Source organism: Oncorhynchus masou, chromosome 25, assembly GCF_036934945.1.
Source record: "Oncorhynchus masou masou isolate Uvic2021 chromosome 25, UVic_Omas_1.1, whole genome shotgun sequence".
NCBI lineage: Eukaryota > Metazoa > Chordata > Actinopteri > Salmoniformes > Salmonidae > Oncorhynchus > Oncorhynchus masou.
In genome coordinates this window covers 12570495-12591000 of record NC_088236.1, presented here as the reverse complement: position 1 = coordinate 12591000, position 20506 = coordinate 12570495, and the positions used below count along the sequence as shown (strand labels likewise).

Genomic DNA, 20506 nt, shown 5'->3' with positions numbered 1-20506 from the left:
TCGTTTTTCCAAAGAAATCGTTTAATAGGTTCCATAAAGCCAAAATTGACACAAAAAATAATGTTGAGGATACAAACAGAAAGTACAAAGGTGGAATGTTACTGGGCAAGAGAACATGAACTTTTCACATGGTTTGGAAATGAATGGCTGACACACGTGGCTAAATTGAAAGACGCTCGAGCTAGCTAGCAAGCTAACTTAGCTAATTAAACACAGAATAGGACTACAAAAGTCATCCGGTCAACAACAACACGTGGACATTTCTTGAGGAGCGCATCTTTTAAATACAGCCAGCCAAGGGATGATCTTGAATCGGAGTTTTACTCGTGTGCAGCATAACGTTAACTGTTGTAGCTAGCAGTCTCTGTAGGATCCCCGGCCTAGAACGGTCTCCGTAGCCTTCCTGGGCCCAACCTATTGATTGTCCCTGTATCCGCCACCAGAGGAGTACCCGCCTCGGCCTCCACCGCTTCTGTATCCACCACCACCACCACCTCCGTATCCTCGGTCTTCTCCGCCATAGCTGCGGCCTCCTCCGCCACCACCGTAACTCCTCTCGCCTCCACCATATCCACCTCCACCGCCGTATCCACCACCACCTCGGGAACCTCTGTATCCACCGCCACCACCACGACCTCCACCACCGCCCTGGCCTGCCTCGTTCACACGGATGGTTCTGCCGTCGAGAGACTGGCCGTTCATTGCATCCATAGCGTCCTTCGCATCCTCGGGATTGTCGTACTTTACGAAGCCGAATCCACGAGGCCTTCCTGTTTCTCTGTCCATGATGACATCACATTTAGAGATATTTCCATACTTTGAGAACGCTTCTGCAAGAGATTGCTCTGTGGTGTCGAAGCTCAGGCCACCGACGAAAAGTTTTCCTTCGTCGGACATGTTTCTTTGTCTTTTGCGGACTGAACAAGAAGAGCTGCTACTTGGAGAGGAACGTCGACGGAAAAGGAAATGGCAGCATGCCGCGAAATATTATAAAGAGTAATTTGACTCCGCCCACAGTAAAACAACGGATGCGATTGGTTGCAAACCTGCCGTAAACTGTGTATTGTAATGTAACGCACGTTTTGTTGAAGTAAAGCGCGCCATTTGGATAATATATTGGTGAAAATTGGAGAACAAATTGAATCGATTCAAATGGCATCGATTGGCAAGATACCGTTGCAGTCAAGAAATTTGCCGTGGTAAATTGAGCCCACTAGCTAGCCGGTGTCAGATGCTAGCTAACTAACTAGCTTTTTTCTTGCCAGCAAGCATGCTAACTAATTAATTAACTAGCTAGCTAGCTATGTTAGCAGGCCTAATTAGCTCGACAAAACCCCAATCATTGTGTTAATATGTTTCCCCTGCCTATACGGTGTAGCAAAGTGTTGTGATTTGTATTTTAGTTGCCTTGTTTTTTCGTGCACACCACCTCTTCCCTGCTTACAATGTAGCCACGCATGCGCGATGCTGTCTGACATGTTATATCTTTATTTTAGGGTTGAGAAATACAGGCCACAGACCTTAGATGACTTGATTTCTCACAAGGACATATTAAGCACCAGTAAGTATGTTTTTTTCAGTCTTTGAAACAACAGGGATGGAACTGCTGCTGTAAAAAACCTGACCTTTATTCATTCCAACAACAATTCATTTCAAATATATAGTCAAGTGAATTTATTCAAAATAATGTTTAATTCTCAAATGAACTACAGTTGTGTTTTTGTTGTTGCATGAGTGCATATGTAACAACATATTTGTCGGAATCAATCCTTTTCTCTTTTCAGTCCAGACATTTATCAGTGAGGACAGGCTGCCACATCTCTTGTTCTATGGACCCCCAGGCACAGGGAAAACATCTACTGTTCTCGCCTCTGCCAAGCAGCTCTACAAGGAGAAGGAGTTCAACGCTATGGTCCTGGAGGTACGTAATAACTCAGTCCTGATATGTAGAGTTATCAAAGACAAATGATGTGCTCATAACACTGCACTTGAGGGTTGTCGTGTTTTCCAGTGAGCAATATTGATTCTTAACATTCAATGTTAGTGTGCGGCATACATAACTGTTCTCGGGTGCATCAATAATGCATACATTTATTTATTTGCAGCTTAATGCGTCAGACGACAGAGGTATCGATGTTGTACGAGGACCCATCCTGAGTTTTGCCAGCACCAGGACCATATTCAAGTATGACAATAATGAATAATACTTCAAAGGTTGTTTCCTTGCAGTCACTGACAGAATCTGTATTTGTAGAGAAGTAGGTCTCTTATCTACCAGTAGTTGTCTACCATATTGCAATCAGGTTCCCAGTCTTTTCAGCGAGGACAAGGAAACACAAAGGACTGCAAGTACCCGTGTCCTTAGACAACCCTGACTGCAATTGACAACATCATTTGTGTTTATTTATTTTTCTTTGTCTTCCAGGAAGGGTTTCAAGTTGGTGATACTGGATGAGGCTGATGCCATGACCCGGGATGCCCAGAATGCACTGCGGCGAGGTAACCATCTGTTTTGAGTTGTTCACCTGCTGTGTACCAACTGGCCAAATGAGCTGCCTGCGAGCTAACCAGTAATTCTCACTGATGAAAATATCTGCTTACTGTAACATGGGACATGAGACATCATGCAAATGTTAAATGCATTTGGGAGGGGTACCGCATATTAGCCTGATTATTTAGAATATTAATGTGCTACAATTGCTTGTAATAGATGCCATTGATTTAACAGTTCACATTTTATATTCTACATTACAACATTTTAATGAGCATATGCCCACTGAACGTCAAATCATTGACATCCATTTCTCCCTGCCGGTTTCTACTCCTATTGCTACCTCTCTCTTCCCCCTCTACCCCTCTCTTCCCCCTCTACCTCTCCTACAGTCATTGAGAAGTACACAGAAAACACCAGGTTCTGTTTGATTTGTAACTACCTGTCTAAGATCATCCCAGCCCTGCAGTCTCGCTGCACCAGGTTCCGCTTCGGACCCCTGTCTCAGGACCAGATGATACCCAGGCTGGAGTTTGTTATCCAGCAGGAGAGGTGAGGGGGCTCAGGAGTTAATGGGCCGGGGGAGGTGAGTGGGGGCCGGGGGAGGTGAGTGGGGGCCGGGGGAGGTGAGTGGGGGCCGGGGGAGGTGAGTGGGGGCCGGGGGCTTCAGGTGGTAGATCACTGTGTTCCTCAAGGAATTTGGTACTGGCACTGACCCTGTATATAGCTTACATTCTTCTGATACATTAATATAATTTTTTTATCTCTTATTTCTTCCATTTTTTTTGTTTTGTTTTTGTTAAACTGTTTTTAAGGGCTAGCAAGTTAAGCATTTCACTGTACTTGTCCATGTGAGAAATACAACTTGAAACTTACTTGAGACTAATGTCTGGGTTTTACTGTTGCCTTTTAATCAGAGACGCATGTCTGCTCTTGTCCCTGCAGCATTGATGTAACTCCAGATGGAATGAAAGCTATTGTGACCCTGTCATCGGGAGACATGAGAAGATCCCTCAACATACTGCAGGTACGGAAAGAGTGCTACCGGTGTGTGTAGCTAAATGTGATTAATTGCATCACAGTGTTGAGTTTTTATTGCTGGTCTAAATGTATTGGCTAGTGGTGGGCACCAAAATCGATAATTCGATACGGCTCTTTAATTATTTGTTACTTTTTTTCTCTCTTTTTTTTTACGTAAAGTTTTTTTTAAACGGTGTTGTTGGTTAATTAAGGGCTTGTAAGTAAGCATTTCACTGTAAGGTGACAGATACAACAGGTATCTGGTGTAATTCAGCACATGTGACAAATAAAAATGTATTTGATATAGTTTGGTACCCTATATATTACATGACTGTTCCTGTAGCCATTAAACTGACCTCACAGGCTCACAATTTAGCATACTTTTTGGCCTGCTGAACAATGGTTGATTGTATTCAACTGGTTAGGTAGGTTCAGACCCCCTGAACATTCACACCAGGCCCAATGGGCAGTCAACAAGCAGTCGTCTGAATTTCACAAAGCCTTGGAAGTTAACAGAAGATGAATACAGCTGCAATGTTATTGATAAAAAAAAAACTACATCTATACTGAACAACTATATATATATATATATATATATAAAGCAACATGTAACCATTTCAAAGATTTGACTGAGTTACAGCTCATATAAGGAAATCAGTCAATTGAAATAAGTTAATTAGGCCCTAATCTATGGATTTCACATGACTGGGAATACAGTTATGCATCTGTAGGGGCGTGGATCAGAAAACCAATCTGGTGTGACCACCGTTGGCTTCATGCAGTTCAACACATCTCCTTCACATAGTTGATACGACTGTTGATTGTGACGTGGAATGTTTTCCCACTCCTCTTCAATGGCTGTGCAAAGTTGCTGGATATTGGTGGGAACTGGAACACGCTGTCGTACACATCCCAAACATGCTCAATGGGTGACATCTGGTGAGTATGCAGGCCATGGAAGAACTGGGACATTTTCAGCTTCTAGGAATTGTGTACAGATCCTTGTGACATTGAGCCGTGAATTATCATGCTGAAACATGAGGTGAGGCCGGCGGATGAATGGCACGACAATGGGCCTCAGGATCTCATCACAGTATCTCCGTGCATTCAAATTGCCATCGATAAAATGTAATTGTGTTCGTTGTCTGCAGCATATGCCTGCCCATACCACAACCCCACTGTCACCATAGGGCACTCTGTTCACAACGTTGACATCAGTAAACTGCTTGCCCACACAATGCCATACAAGAGTGCGGTTGTGAGGCCGGAATGGACGTACGGCCAAATACTCTTAAACAACTTTTGGGCAGCTAATGTTAGAACAATGAACTTTGAATTATCTGGTAACAGCTCTGGTGGACATTTCTGCAGTTAACATGCCAATTGCATGCTCCCTCAACTTGAGACATCTGTGGCATTGTGTTGTGTGACAACTGCACATTTTAGGCCTCTTATTGTCTCCAGCACAAGGTGCACATGTGTAAGGATCATGCTGTTTAATCAACTTCTTGATATGCCACAGCTGTCCGGTTGATGGATATCTTGGCAAAGGAGAAATGCTCATTAACAGGGATGTTAACTAATTTGTGCACAAAATTTGAGGGAAATAAGCTTTTTGTGTGGATGGACAATTTCTGGGTTCTTTTATTTCAGATCATGAAACTTGGGACCAACACTTTACATGTTGCTTTTTATATTTTGTTTCAGTGTAAATTGTTTAAATAAACTGCAACTGATATGGATTTTCCATATCGGTGCCCAGATTCTGAGGACACTCCTTATGGTCGATTTCTTTTTGTTATTTCTAATGACTGGCTGATTCCTTTCCCATGTATTTCTCAGAGCACCAGCATGGCGTATGGGAAGGTCACCGAGGATAATGTGTACACCTGCACTGGTCACCCACTACGATCCGATATCGCCAACATCCTGGACTGGTCGCTAAACAAGGACTTCACTTCCGCTTACAACCGTATCCTTTATTCTCTCCCACAACCATATGTATTTCAACGATATCTATTACCACAAGTTATGTTTAGCCTACTCTTTTCAACAACCAAATGGCTCGTTTCCCCCCCCACGGTTTATGTATTGCCAAAGCAGCTCTTTCAAATAACACAATATAGCCAATGTATGATATCTACATATAGCACTGCAGGATCTAGGAATGGCTCAATATCCATCTCAAATTAGCATAATATCTCCAATATGTGGTATATGAGGACAACTTGTACTCTGTGGCATCTACCTCTTCTAGGAAGTGGCTCTGAATGCCTTGGTGTTTATGCCTCTTCTAGGAAGTGGCTCTGAATGCCTTGATGTTTCTACCTCTTCTAGGAAGTGGCTCTGAATGCCTTAGTGTTTCTACCTCTTCTAGGAAGTGGCTCTGAATGCCTTGGTGTTTCTACCTCTTCTAGGAAGTGGCTCTGAATGCCTTGGTGTTTCTACCTCTTCTAGGAAGTGGCTCTGAATGCCTTGGTGTTTCTACCTCTTCTAGGAAGTGGCTCTGAATGCCTTGGTGTTTCTACCTCTTCTAGGAAGTGGCTCTGAATGCCTTGGTGTTTCTACCTCTTCTAGGAAGTGGCTCTGAATGCCTTGGTGTTTCTACCTCTTCTAGGAAGTGGCTCTGAATGCCTTGGTGTTTCTACCTCTTCTAGGAAGTGGCTCTGAATGCCTTGATGTTTCTACCTCTTCTAGGAAGTGGCTCTGAATGACATCTGAAAGTTGGCTAGGTGATGATACTGTATGTCAGTTTCTGGGTATGTATGGATATATCGAGGATCATGTCAGAATATCATGAGTTCCTGGAATTATACTGAAGGACAAATCCCATCCTTGATATTGAGAGATGTTCCTTAGCTTGTGATCCACAGAGATTCTCCAGCTGAAGACGCTGAAAGGCCTAGCCCTGCATGACATCCTGACTGAGGTCCACCTACTGATCCACAGAGGTAAGGACTGGACTGGAGACAGTAAACCTGTACACTGCTGTGGTTCTAGAGATTTCCATATTGTATGGGATGGGTATTTCCATTGAATGCATCACAGGTACAATCACTGTATCCCCAAAGTCTGAAGTTGTATTTTTTTTAAATGTGTTAATTGTCGGGGTCTTTTTAATGTGTGAATTATATACTAGATTATGGACTTTGAAAAAAAAGATTGCCAGGCAGGGCCTAGCTTACTGTTATCTATCTATAGTTGATAGATCTATTCTAAACATACTTCATTCAGCACATTATATGAGAGGTGAGCTGCTAGGAGAGCGAACTGCATAGTGATGTTTTCTTCCTCTGGTTTCCCGGGAGACCCCTCGCGGTTGCCATGGCTGCCAGTGTTCTCATTGTAGAATGAATGGCTTGCCAGTGTTAAGTGTGGCACGCATCACTACTGCAACGTTTTAGCCTGACAGTGAATGCCTGTTTTCTTATTTCTGAAGTTATGTGTTTCACTAAGCTGTCTTGGCAGATTCATCAGGTGTTACCATAGAGGGCCTGTGAATTATAGCACTGATACCTTTTATGATGCAATGATATATTTTTTGAGGGATTTGGTACACTTCTGTACCGTATATTAGAGATGTCACTCCTTATATAACAGTAAACTGATACTGAATAAAGGAATGGGGTTCCCTGAACGGAGTACAGAAGTTGGATAGTGATTTTTAGCAACGCATTCAGCTACCTGAAGGTAATGCTAGAGAAGCACGGATGCAAAACTTGGCAAAAGGAGTATGCAGGGGCCTAGATTTAAAAGGAGTATGCAGGGGCCTAGATTTAAAAGGAGTATGCAGGGGCCTGGATTTAAAAGGAGCATGCAGGGGCCTGGATTTAAAAGGAGCGTGCAGGGGCCTAGATTTAAAAGGAGCGTGCAGGGGCCTAGATTTAAAAGGAGCGTGCAGAGGCCTGGATTTAAAAGGAGCGTGCAGGGGCCTAGATTTAAAAGGAGCGTGCAGGTGCCTAGATTTAAAAGGAGCGTGCAGGGGCCTAGATTTAAAAGGAGTTGGAGGGAATTGCTTGTCTGTGGTACTTCATCAAATCTAATGATCTATTAGCAATAAAAATTGCAGTTAATTTATTAATCCGAAGAATGATTGCCGCCAATGAATTCGAAGACAGTAACGCAAGCAGCTTGTTGTGTTGTAGTCTGATTGGCTGAGCTTTAGCTCAGTCACGCCCACTTGAGTCCAAGTGTGAAAGAAGGTGTGGCTGAGTTAGGTTCTGTTCATAAAGAATTATGTCCATAACTGCCTGTACTTTCTTTGTGCAGTCACAAAACCTGTTTCAGTGTTCGTCATTTCCTTGCGGTTCTGTAGATACTAACATTGACATGTTAATAATCTGAAATTCATGTCACAAAGCAAAGTGAAAGCCATACTGTAGCATAATTAAACAATCAAATTGGTCCCACTGGATATCAGAGATACTCCTCGACACTCTGTATTCTTTGGTAAAAGAGCATTTGAATGTTTTTGTCACGTTGAGTGTCTTCACTGTAGCAGTCCGGTCCCAGGGCCTCGCCTCTGACACATCTCTTTGTTGTGTTTACGTGAATGGCCTTCCATTGATTGGGAACCATTTGGGGCAGCCTCCACAGATGCTAATTCCTTTGACATTCAAACTGCAGCCATTTGACGGTAGTCTGTAATCTCGTTTTGAAAAGGAGGAAGATGAGGAAGAAGGTTTGCTTCTTAGCTGGGTGATTTCCTGTTGTGAGGTGAAGCCATTGAAGAACAATGGGGGTTTTCCTCCCCCGTGGAGAGGTGTCTCCTCTTGTGACTTGTAGAGATTGGTCGACGCCTCAGTCCTGTGTAGATGCAGATTGTAAGGATAAGGGGTCCTTCCTGGTCAGAAGATGTGGATGAGTTCGTGGGGGGGGGGGGTCGACTCCGCTAAGATCAAAGTCACGGCGTTACACCAGTTCATTTTATGGTGCATGTTTTGAGAGATTTTTCCACTTCTGTGCTGTATAATAACCGTCCGTGTTTGTTGATTTCTTACAGTGGACTTCCCTCCTGCCATTCGGATGGGCTTGCTTATCAAGTTGGCAGACATTGAGTAAGTGCTCATATCTTCAGTATGGTGGTTATATACCCATCAAATTGTATACCTTACTCATTGTAAATTCCTCTGGATAGCAGCATATGCTGAATGATTTAAATGTAAATTAAGATTACTAATATTTTTCTAGGTACCGGCTGGCCTCTGGAACTAGTGAGAAGATCCAATTGAGTTCGATGGTGGCGGCTTTCCAGGCAGTGAGAGACATCGTGGTCAATGAGGCCGCCTAGACCAGTAGTCCTCAGTCACAAACGTCTAGTACACATAGGTCACCTACTATGGTCCTGGAGAGCTACAGGGTGTGCAGGCTTCTATTCCAGCCCAGCACTAACACACCTGATGCAATTTCTACATTGCTGGTCAAGACCATTGTTCGTTGAGTTAGTGCTAACTGACTTAAAGGCTTTGATACCCTTTTGTTCACAAAAAAAAAAAACATTTCACTCGAGACTAACTTCATAAAAACTTACTTGTCTGCTCAATATTCCTGTCTTTATTTACATTTTGATATTGATTGTCAAATAAAATGGTTTCTTATGTAATCTAGTGTCTTATTGTATGCTGTGTACAAAAGTCATTGAATAACGTTTCAGTAGACCAATTTACTGTACACAATGCAAACTTTAGATTTACTCTCAGTAAATGTACACATTTAAATAACAAAATACACACTATAATAGTTATCATACAATATAGCACAAAAATGTAGATTAGTTGTTCTTGTTAGTAATTGTATTACATTGATGTAAATTAACCTGAATAATGTTAGGATTCAATACTTTTAAGAGTTCAGTTGCATGTTTGAGTCACTTAGCTATTTGCACCCATTAGCATTTTGACATCCTGAGAGATTTCTTTGAACAAATAGCTGATCAGACATTACTGATATTTTGTTGTTGTCTAAACCACAAAGTAGAACCCTTGCCTTCACCTATTCAAACAACTTCAGAGAATATCGGAATGAAAGATGCATCACCTCAGGGCCCTAGAAAGTTCCGTCACTTCTGTCATACAATATTCCCACAATTTTGTTATGCTTTCCAAATGGAGGCAAATAAGCTTTCCTCCCTTGACTGTGCTATCATTAGTTATTCAATACTTCCAAATAACTCAATTTCAAATGGATGCCAATAATCCAGGCTGCATCACATCCGGCCTTGATTGGGAGTCCCACAGGTCGACACACAATTGGCCCAGCGTCGTCCGGTGTAGGCCGTCATTGTAAATAAGAATTTGTTCTTAACTGACTTGCCTGGTTAAATAAAGGTTAAAATAAATAAATATGCTCTCCTCCCTTGACTGCTATCATTAGTCAATACTTCCAAACATCTCAAATTAATTTTAAATGGACGCCAATAAGTATTATCTCATTATTCCCAAACTCATATACATTTTTCCTTGTCTGAGGAGCATTCCGGCATGTTGAGTCATGGGGTCTAACTTTGTCAAACCAGGATGCCACCATGCTGCAGTCTGATGAGACACGACAGTGTCTGACCCAGTCCTTGTAGCCAGTGAGGACAGTGGCTGATCCAGTCCTTGTAGCCAGTGAGGACAGTGGCTGATCCAGTCCTTGTAGCCAGTGAGGACAGTGGCTGATCCAGTCCTTGTAGCCAGTGAGGACAGTGGCTGATCCAGTAGCCAGTGAGGACAGTGGCTGACCCAGTCCTTGTAGCCAGTGAGGACAGTGGCTGATCCAGTCCTTGTAGCCAGTGAGGACAGTGGCTGATCCAGTCCTTGTAGCCAGTGAGGATCCAGTCCTTGTGGCCGGTGAGGACAGTGGCTGATCCAGTCCTTGTGGCCAGTGAGGACAGTGGCTGATCCAGTCCTTGTAGCCAGTGAGGACAGTGGCTGATCCAGTCCTTGTGGCCAGTGAGGACAGTGGCTGATCCAGTCCTTGTAGCCAGTGAGGACAGTGGCTGACCTAGTCCTTGTAGCCAGTGAGGACAGTGACTGACCCAGTCCTTGTGGCCAGTGAGGACAGTGGCTGATCCAGTCCTTGTAGCCAGTGAGGACAGTGGCTGATCCAGTCCTTGTGGCCAGTGAGGACAGTAGCTGATTCAGTCCTTGCGGCCAGTGAGGACAGTAGCTGATTCAGTCCTTGTAGCCAGTGAGGACAGTGGCTGATCCAGTCCTTGTGGCCAGTGAGGACAGTAACTGATTCAGTCCTTGTAGCCAGTGAGGACAGTGGCTGATCCAGTCCTTGTAGCCAGTGAGGACAGTGTCTGATCCAGTCCTTGTAGCCAGTGACGATGTGGCTATTTTTGACTTATGGAAGGCGGAGAAGCAGGTAAGTATAGAGCAGTTCAATATTATTTCCATGTGCAATAAAAAATATCCATGAATTTAGATAGACAATTGAAAAAAAGAGACAGAGAAAAGCTCTTTGGATTAATATATATTTTTTAGATATAATAATGGCTGACCTTCTGGGTTAAATGCCATATCCTTAAGGTGTTATCTCCAGAGGAAGATATCAGGGTGAGCTTCGATTAGGAGTGAAATAAACACAGCTTGAAGGAACATTCATAAATATTTAGTTATCGATCTTTATACAATTATATGATAATCTATTCAAAATAAGGGTTACATGAAAAGTGCTATCACCAAATGAAACATTAGCCTCAACTCCATAACAAACAGCAAGATGTCCGACCAGTTGCAACATCCCATATCTTCATGACTCCGTTGTCCAGTGGCCAGAAGCAGTCTGGATGAGTCTCTCTCATTGGAGGCTGCTTTATCACCAGGTGTTGGTGTTTTTGATGGACGTGGTCCAAACGTGAGACCCCACACTGTCTGATCACAGTTCAGGCTCTTGTCCTGTCTGTTGCTCTCCGGGGGAATAGCAACCTTGTTGACTCTATACAGACAAATAAGCATTATTGACAGTAAACTAAAACATGTTTTTTTTCAATCTCCAGAGGTGCTGATGAACATCATCAATACTTTCAAATCAGGAAGGAGGAGAGGAAGCAATGGAGAATGGAAGGACAAAAGGAAGGAATATTTACAGTCCTGTCTTTAAAGTCCATACATGCATACCATACTGAAGCAGCCAGGTGACCACCAGTGGTGGAAAAGGTACCCAATTGTCATACTTGAGTAAAAGTAAAGATACCTTAATAGAAAATGACTCAAGTAAAAGTGAAAGTCACCCAGTAAAATACTACTTAAGTCTAAAAGTATGTGTACATTTCTGTATGTATGTAAATGTAATTGCTAAAATATACTTAAGCATCAAAAGTAAAAGTATAAATAATTTCAAATTCCTTATATTAAGCAAACCAGTTGGCAGGAATTTCTTGTTTATTTTTTCAAATTCACGGTTAGTCAGGGACCACACTCCAACACTCCAACATAATTTACCACCGAAGCATTGTGTGTTTAGTGAGTCTGCCAGATCAGAGGCAGTAGGGATGACCAGGGATATTCTCTTGATAAGTGCGTGAACTGTCCTGCAAAGCATTCCAAATGTTACGAGTATTTTTGGGTGTCAGTGAAAATGTATGGAATAAAAAAAGTACATTATTTTCATTAGGAATGTAGAAGTAATAGTTGTCAAAAATATAAATAGTCAAGTAAAGTACAGATACCCCCAAAAACGACTGAAGTAGTACTTTTAGAGGTATTTTACACCACTGGCGACCACCCACACTACCCCGTGTCTCATAGATCAGGCGAACTGGGATTGTGGGTGGGCGGATCTCAGCTCCAATATCTACCATGCTGTGTGTTCATGTCATGCTATGTTGTTGTTTTAGGTCTATCTTTATGTAGTGTTGTGGTGTCTCTCTTGTCGTGATGTGTGTTTTGTCCTATATTTTTAATCTCAGCCCCCGTCCCCGCAGGAGGCCTTTTGCCTTTCGGGTAGCCCGTCATTGTAAATATGAATTTGTTCTTAACGGACTTCCTGGTTATCTAACAATGCCTTCCAGTCAATAAAGAGGAAAACAGAGCGCCCATCATGTCTTTAGATCGCTAAATGATGTAAAATAGCCTAATTGTTGTTGTTTTATTGCGTGTTTTTAGTAAAAGGAGAAGAATTCATCTATTTCCTGTACAGTACAGATTTCCTGATTGGCTACCTTAGCACATGTACTCTTGTTTTCTATTACGTAAAATTGATTTGTCCCCGATTTGTTTGATCTACAGTGAACAATTTTTAAAGTTATCTATCTGGATTTCGGCTATCGGATAGGATTAAATGCATAGAAATATAATGAATAGAACAACTGTCCCCATTCAAATCACTTGCCATGTTGCCATTACTTATCCAGTGATTTTTGTTGTTGTCGACATTTAGAATGTTCGCATAGGAAATAAATGCCACAATTGTCTGCTAGGGTGCGTGAAAGCTTCTTGTGTCAACCAAACCGTTGTGACGTCACTCACAACCCAAACATGTTTTCACAAAAACCTAGTGTGGAATACAAACTGTAGAGGCTGAAGTGTTTCCATTACCCACTTAGGTAAATTACGCATTAATAAATTGGCGACAGCCTGTATGTCCTCCCACCTATCTGTTTCATGTTGCCCGCGAAAGCCACAACGCAATAATAACTGAATCATATATTTCTGGGACGAGTGCCAACGCATCGCCACGGTCTGCGCTCATGTACATCTGAAGTAATCGGATAGTGAAACTTGCCAGCCAACCAGAAAATCAAGGCGTTCTTTAAAGTCAGGACAATCTTGTTCCCCTTAAAGAAAATGTTTTATAGAAAAAAAGATTTTGCAAACAGTAAACATTTAGTGACATCCAGGCTGTATTACATCCGGCCGTGATAGGGAGTCCATAGGGCGGCGCACAATTATTGGCCCAATATTGGTTTGGCCTGGGTAGGCCCTCAATGTAAATAAGAATTTGTTCTTAACTGACTTGACTAGTTAAATACAGGTTAAATATAAATACATTTAAACAAAATGTGGAGTAGAGTTTTATAGTTACGTGATGACGTCACGGCCCCCGCGTATCCTCAAAAAATGAATCGTCAATCATCATTTATTCGAAAAAAAAATACAGCTTCCATCATTTGTCGTGTTAAAGTTTGATTAAAACAAATACTCCCATCGAACGAATACAAAAGTTATCAATCTAGAACATTTCTTCTATAACTGCCTTTCCATTAAACATGTTGCAATGATTATTATTATTATTTTTTTTAAACATTGCTTATCTAACAAACCTGGGTCAACGGAACCTGCCTACCGATTCTTCCGTTCTATTTCTATGGATTTAATCCTATCGAAATCCATTTTTTAAAACTAGGCCCTGATAAGCCTACGCATTCCAACTTGTATATAAAAACAAGAGAGAGAACTACATCCCTGCCTTTTTTTATTTTATTTTTTAAAACCGGTTTAATTTTGTTTTTGAGAAATACAAAATGTTACATTATTGTCAAATATGTAATTTAAATGAGGCAAATGGCAACAATTAATTGAAATAACCATGTTAAGTATCACCTAATAAGCCTGAAGCTAAAACAAAACAAAGGTCAAATGGGTGGTAAAAAGCAAACCTATATACTGTATCTACATACTGTACAAACCAACCACCAATCATTACACACACAACACAATAGTTTTCTTAAAGTCTTACAACACCTAAAACGTGACAAGCTCATCGATATCTCTATCTTCTAGCTGTAATGGATGCTCAAGAATTTCTGCATCTTCGTGGTCAACTGAAAAAGAGATTGGTTACAGATTTGGGTTATAGTTGCATCTACAGTATAAGATCAATACAAAACAGCAACAGAACTGTTATATTTGAGTAATTTAGCAGATTCTTATCCAGAGCGACTTTTACGAGCAATTAGGGTTAAGTTCCTTGCTCAAGGGCACAGACAGATTTTTCATCTCGTCGGCTCTGGGATTCGAACCCAGCGCTCTTAACCGCTAGGCTACCTGCCGCCCAGTTACAGTTCTATCCACTGTGTATTACGGATACATGTGCAAATACAACATTGCAACATTATTAGTGTCACATTTAATATCAAATACACATTTGGAAAACAACTAATATACAGCCAATACCCAAGTGGGAAATCCCCCCTACAACTTGGAAGCAGAAAATCATTCCTTACTGGATGGTATTGTGTGTATCTCTACAAGTGTAGTATTGTGTCCGTTGGTCAGAGGCAGAGGTGGCAGTCTGGGTATAGCTTCATGAAACACCTCCTCTTCATCTGCCTCTACCAGGCTCAACACATCTCCTCTCTCCCCCATTTGCTCAAATCCATTACCTGTAATAAAAACAACAACATATATTTAGATTTCAAAGTAGGTAGTTAGTATTTGCATATATCTTTTAGCAATTCGGTAACTTCACAAGTCGGTTATCATCAAAGTATATCTTATATTATCTTAGGTGATGGGGGTCATATTATCCATTCCCTTTCAAGAAATTATACAAAAATAACCAGGGGTACAACTTTGGTTTTAGGGGAGAGGCATAACTATTCTTTTTTAGTTATGTCCCCGTCCCCAGTGAAAATTGCACCCCTGAAAATAACAAAGGCAGATAATCTGATATGGCACAGGCAGTTACAAAGCTTAAGCCCTATCAACAAAAGGGACATTATAATGCATGGGGAAAAGATCTTACCCAGGCATATTCGGTCACGGTTGGAGTATATTGTCTTAGCAATAACAATGCCAGATCCTACTATCAAAATAGCTAGGAATATCCCTATGATTGCTCCAGTGTATTGAGAGGTGGCTGTGGAAACAAGACAACATTAGACATGATTAAGTTAAAAAAAAGTTAAGTCACTAAAGAGAAATTAATGTACAATAATCTAAAGAGTCTTGTTAGAAGCTAACAGGGAGAGGCAACAGGTTTAGCGACATTTCAGGGAAGGTGTTGCCTTGCTACCTTTCTGCACCTGTAAGATCATCAACATAGATTATCACAAGGACCAGATGGAGTCTGCAGAGATATCCAATCTGTAAACACACACCTCTCTGAACTAACCTTTAACTGTTAAATAGATCTCCAACTCGCGGACCATCAGTGGGTTCTCGCTCCTGCAGAAGTAGAAGCCCTCGTCCTGCTTGGTGATGTTGACTATAGTGAGGGTGAAGGTGGGGCCCTGCTCTGACAGGACGTACTTAGGGCTGGAGACTACGTCCTCCTGCTGGGCTGTCCTCTGCCAGCTGGTGTGGGCTGGAGGCAGGGAGTTGGACTCTGTACACGTTAATGTCACGTTGGTTCCTTCTACCGCTGTGACTAGTGGTTCCCCTTCAGGATAGGGGGACTCTAGGGGACGAGGAGGGAGACAGGGTTTTAGACTGGGTTAGTGATAGATACACATCTAGCTAGATATCCTTCTATACAGGTACGCACACAATCACACAAACTGCGTTGGGTGTGACATGGGAAAAGTATAGCCTGGTAAGAGGTGTAGGTAAAACATTATTTTTGTTCTTCCTCACTGTTTGAGTCATCTTGCCTGGTGCTCAGAAACGCTGATAAATTATTTCAAAATATCTCGCCTTTCTGGAATCACAAAGACAGCTCCCTCCTTTGCAGGTTTCTTTTGGAATCAGACCAGGTGTGCCACAGCCACTGGGTGTTTCACACATTACTAATATTCTATGAGCTTTGTACAGTTGTGGAAACCATTCAGTTGGTTAAAAGCTGAAAGTAAATAAGAGACAGACGAGATGTCTCTTTTAGTAATTACCCAACATCATTGTATCAATAAATTGGCCAATGGTAGGGTGTCCCAATAAAGAACCCTGAACTGAAAGGGGATACCTAGTCAGTTGTACAACAGAAAGGAAAGGGGGATACCTGGTCAGTTGTACAACAGAAAGGAAAGGGGGATACCTAGTCAGTTGTACAACAGAAAGGGGGATACCTGGTCAGTTGTACAACAGAAAGGAAAGGGGGATACCTAGTCAGTTGTACAACAGAAAGGGGGATACCTGGTCAGTTGTACAACAGAAAGGAAAGGGGGATACCTAGTCAGTTGTACAACAGAAAGGGGGATACCTAGTCAGTTATACAACAGAAAGGGGGATACCTGGTCAGTTGTACAACAGAAAGGAAAGGGGGATACCTAGTCAGTTATACAACAGAAAGGGGGATACCTAGTCAGTTGTACAACAGAAAGGGGGATACCTAGTCAGTTGTACAACAGAAAGGGGGATACCTAGTCAGTTGTACAACAGAAAGGGGGATACCTAGTCAGTTGTACAACAGAAAGGGGGATACCTAGTCAGTTGTACAACAGAAAGGGGATACCTAGTCAGTTGTACAACAGAAAGGGGGATACCTAGTCAGTTGTACAACAGAAAGGGGGATACCTAGTCAGTTATACAACAGAAAGGGGGATACCTAGTCAGTTATACAACAGAAAGGGGGATACCTAGTCAGTTATACAACAGAAAGGGGGATACCTAGTCAGTTGTACAACAGAAAGGAAAGGGTGATACCTAGTCAGTTGTACAACAGAAAGGGGGATACCTAGTCAGTTGTACAACAGAAAGGGGGATACCTAGTCAGTTGTACAACAGAAAGGGGGATACCTAGTCAGTTATACAACAGAAAGGGGGATACCTAGTCAGTTGTACAACAGAAAGGAAAGGGTGATACCTAGTCAGTTGTACAACAGAAAGGAAAGGGTGATACCTAGTCAGTTGTACAACAGAAAGGGGGATACCTAGTCAGTTGTACAACAGAAAGGGGGATACCTAGTCAGTTGTACAACAGAAAGGGGATACCTAGTCAGTTGTACAACAGAAAGGGGGATACCTAGTCAGTTGTACAACAGAAAGGGGGATACCTAGTCAGTTGTACAACAGAAAGGAAAGGGGGATACCTAGTCAGTTGTACAACAGAAAGGAAAGGGGGATACCTAGTCAGTTGTACAACAGAAAGGGGGATACCTAGTCAGTTATACAGCAGAAAGGAAAGGTGATACCTAGTCAGTTGTACAATTGAATGCAGAACTGATATTGACACGTTTCGGGGCATCTATGTACAGTTGCAATATAGAAACCATAAAGCTGAATGCAAACAAAAGGCATATCAGATGTTGGCTGGGTGTGCATCCCAAATGGCACCCTATTGCCTATATAGTACACTTATTTACCTATGGGTCCTGTTCAGAAGTAGTGCACTATATAGGGAAGTGTTCCATTCACTACGTTTGCAGTCATCTCTCACTTACTCAGGGTGAAGGAGCAGAACTTATCCTCTCCTGGACTTATCGTAGGGTGATGCCCACTACACTTCAGCATCTGCCCATCGAACAACAACGACCTGTTCAGATTCACCACCAGATTATCTGTCTCCTCCGACTCCATCAGTTGTCCAGCCACCTAAAAGAACAACAAAGTAAAAAATTGAGGATCACACACACACACACACACACACACACACACACACACACACACACACACACACACACACACACACACACACACACACACACACACACACACACACACACACACACACACACACACACTTTAAAAGCATGTATCCAATTAAATAATGTTTTAACCCCCACAAAACAAACACCTGCTTCCCATGGCTCCCTGACTTCTGATGCTTCTCCCCCCAGAATAACGTGGGAGAGGGGTAGCCTCCAAACCAGCTACAGCTGAATTGGACACGGGACAGATCCTTCCCTGTGTTCCACAGACACTCTGGGTGCCTCTCTGGGGAATCTAAAGGAGAAAGATGGATGCTCTTTACAGTATAGAATTGATGAGGTATTTGGGTTATTACACAACAATAAGATAGGTACACAAGTCATTTGAACAAGCACCACTGGCCACTGTTTCTGATAGGTATCTATTAGGAGCTTAGGATATATACCGATATTCAAATTGTCACTAATCCCCGAGCAACCACTATCAGAGACCATTAAGTCTGTTTCCCTTATAGTCACCTACAGTATACAAGCAGCTCTGTGCTAGAGCCAGCAGTCTTCTGGGAGATTGAGTTCTGGGCTCTGCAGCTGTAGTTCCCCTGAGCTGTGGGCTGAACATCCTCTATCCTGAAGTCCAGCCATGACCCACTGCCCACTGCCAGAGAGTCATTACTGGACTCCACACCCTGAAACCCCCAGGACAGGCTCTGGGAGGGGTAGGACAAGCTGGAGCAGTTGAATGACACCGTGGAACCCCTGACAACAAAGAGGGTTCCGTTGGAAAGAGGCGTGGCTGGCTGGATGTCTATGATGCTATTGTCAGGACCACCTGCAAGAAGTAAACATGAGATACTTTACTATAGTGTTGCCGAAGAAGGCAGACATTTTCCACTTGAAAACAGACCTCACAGTATACAACAATCAAGCCTTGTTACAACTCAAGGCACCCATCTTTCATTATTGAGCAATGTGGACTGATTCCATAACATACACAACGTTTGTAAAAAAATTATACAGTCCCATTCCATCCATCCATCATATACTACATAATGGTCAAGGTAACACTGCAGTACCCCTCTGATCATGATTGTTCAAATGCCTACAAAACACACAGGCTACTACAGCATGTGCTATGAAACCAGCCCCAGCACCAAATCATCCGGAATAACCAGTTTCAAGGCAATAATTGTTCAAAATAATTTCTAGGGCAACTGCCAGGGCAATTGACCAAGATACCAGTACAGTATCTGCAAGTCATTATATGAAGGACATCAACACACATTGTTATGATAGAACACAGATACTTACTGACTATTTGCAATGTGAGACTTGTTTGAGTTTTGTTGTTATGGGGTAAAGAATCACAGAGATAGGTCCCCTCATCTGATAGATTAATTCTGTTGATGTACAAGCTTTGATTGTACAGTATGGTCAGGTGCCCTTCACTTGGGGATATTGGAATTATAATGGAATGATTGCGTTCAATGGTAAACTGGCCATTCGTCATCCATCGCGTGAATGAGGGGGTCACATTGGTCGCAGTGTTCCAACACGGAAGTATAATATTCTCTCCCAGTGTTCCAGCTACAGTAGTTTCATCCAAGCGCCCATTTGCTGCAACTTTCATAAAAACAATGAGCAAGATAATTTAAGACAAGAGACGCGATTCAACAAATTGCTTATAAAAGTGAACAGTAGGCCTATATAGATCAAAACGTCAGACCTAATATATAACTAATTTCACTGTATAGGCTAAAAACAATGGATTATGTTTCATAAACATGTCACAAGTGGACACTCACCGGTCTGATGCATGACCTGAAGAAAAATTGCAACTGCGAAGCCATTCATAATTATTCCTCTTACTGTATAGCATATATACTCTGATTTATAGTTAGACAAATGCTTTGGTTGCCAACCTCTGTCAGACAACCTGTTGTGCATGCGGTGACAACACACCTCTACACCTAGTTTACATAACACTGGTTAGAGTAACTGATATAGGAATTATGAGCCACGATAATTCAATATTTTTCTTCTCCATGGTACTGCCACATGCAATAATTTTTCAGCCATTGGGCTACCTGGCTGTTTACTCCCGCACGTTTATCCGGAAACTTCAAACCACACCCAACACTTACCTTCTTAAAGGTGCAGCAGGGGATTTCTAGTTTATTGACAGTTGATACCGCTGTCACCGCGCTGATCAACGAGGCGGGTTACCCAAGTTCACTGAGAAGGTGACAGACAGCCTGTTATCTCTTTCTCTAGAGTGAAATCTAACTCAGGGAAAACTAACACAAAAGTGTCTGAAATGTAGGTAATTTATATATATGTTTTTAAATCTTAAAGACACAATGTAGCTTTAACAGCAAAACGTGACAATTCGAGTAGGAGTGGACCTTGGTCATGAAAAGAACATTCTAGAAAGATAAATTCGCGCCATTGGGCAGTAACGTGAGGGATTGACAGAACTTTAGGCCAATCACAAGAGCTAACTGCAGAGCTAGACGTACTGTGATTGGCCTAAACGCAATGCATAG

General features: G+C 42.2%; 3 protein-coding genes across 4 annotated transcripts; 1 reads left to right on the top strand and 2 right to left on the bottom strand.

Moving 5' to 3' along the window:
- Positions 1–983, bottom strand: LOC135513793 (uncharacterized). The gene has a single exon (XM_064936727.1). It carries the CDS (start codon positions 895–897, stop codon positions 415–417), a length of 483 nt encoding a protein of 160 aa, XP_064792799.1. The 5' UTR covers positions 898–983; the 3' UTR covers positions 1–414.
- A 64-nt stretch (positions 984–1047) lies between these two features.
- LOC135513791 (replication factor C subunit 5-like) lies at positions 1048–9113 on the top strand. The gene is made up of 11 exons (XM_064936725.1): positions 1048–1199; positions 1497–1561; positions 1785–1921; positions 2106–2185; positions 2426–2499; positions 2884–3043; positions 3437–3518; positions 5354–5483; positions 6385–6462; positions 8514–8568; positions 8702–9113. The coding sequence occupies exons 1-11, from the start codon at positions 1153–1155 to the stop codon at positions 8799–8801; spliced, it is 1008 nt and encodes a 335-aa protein (XP_064792797.1). The 5' UTR covers positions 1048–1152; the 3' UTR covers positions 8802–9113.
- A 1978-nt stretch (positions 9114–11091) lies between these two features.
- On the bottom strand, positions 11092–20372 carry LOC135513790 (V-set and immunoglobulin domain-containing protein 10-like). 2 transcript variants are annotated; one of them, XM_064936723.1, is made up of 10 exons: positions 19766–20096; positions 19272–19583; positions 18487–18792; positions 18110–18258; positions 17757–17907; positions 15554–15838; positions 15185–15298; positions 14664–14822; positions 14182–14261; positions 11092–11434 (listed from the first exon to the last, which is right to left on the bottom strand). In XM_064936723.1, exons 1-9 carry the CDS (start codon positions 19905–19907, stop codon positions 14182–14184), a joined length of 1698 nt encoding a protein of 565 aa, XP_064792795.1. In that variant the 5' UTR covers positions 19908–20096; the 3' UTR covers positions 11092–11434. The 2 variants fall into 2 exon arrangements, with proteins under 2 accessions (XP_064792795.1, XP_064792796.1); XM_064936724.1 differs by lacking the exons at positions 11092–11434; positions 19766–20096 and adding an exon at positions 20105–20372 and having other exon boundaries at positions 13561–14261.
- Between the last annotated feature and the right edge of the window lie 134 nt (positions 20373–20506).

Excerpts from the sequence above, each read along its gene's own strand:
- LOC135513791 (XM_064936725.1), top strand. The coding sequence starts at position 1,153 with ATGGCATCGATTGGCAAGATACCGTTGCAGTCAAGAAATTTGCCGTG. Across the intron at positions 1,200-1,496 it reads CAGTCAAGAAATTTGCCGTG|GGTTGAGAAATACAGGCCAC; the intron begins GTAAATTGAGCC and ends TCTTTATTTTAG. Across the intron at positions 2,500-2,883 it reads CCAGAATGCACTGCGGCGAG|TCATTGAGAAGTACACAGAA; the intron begins GTAACCATCTGT and ends CCTCTCCTACAG.
- LOC135513793 (XM_064936727.1), bottom strand. The coding sequence starts at position 897 with ATGTCCGACGAAGGAAAACTTTTCGTCGGTGGCCTGAGCTTCGACACC.
- LOC135513790 (XM_064936723.1), bottom strand. The coding sequence starts at position 19,907 with ATGCACAACAGGTTGTCTGACAGAGGTTGGCAACCAAAGCATTTGTCT. Across the intron at positions 19,584-19,765 it reads TCAGGTCATGCATCAGACCG|TTGCAGCAAATGGGCGCTTG; the intron begins GTGAGTGTCCAC and ends TTTTTATGAAAG. Across the intron at positions 18,259-18,486 it reads CACAGAGCTGCTTGTATACT|ATTCCCCAGAGAGGCACCCA; the intron begins GTAGGTGACTAT and ends TTTCTCCTTTAG.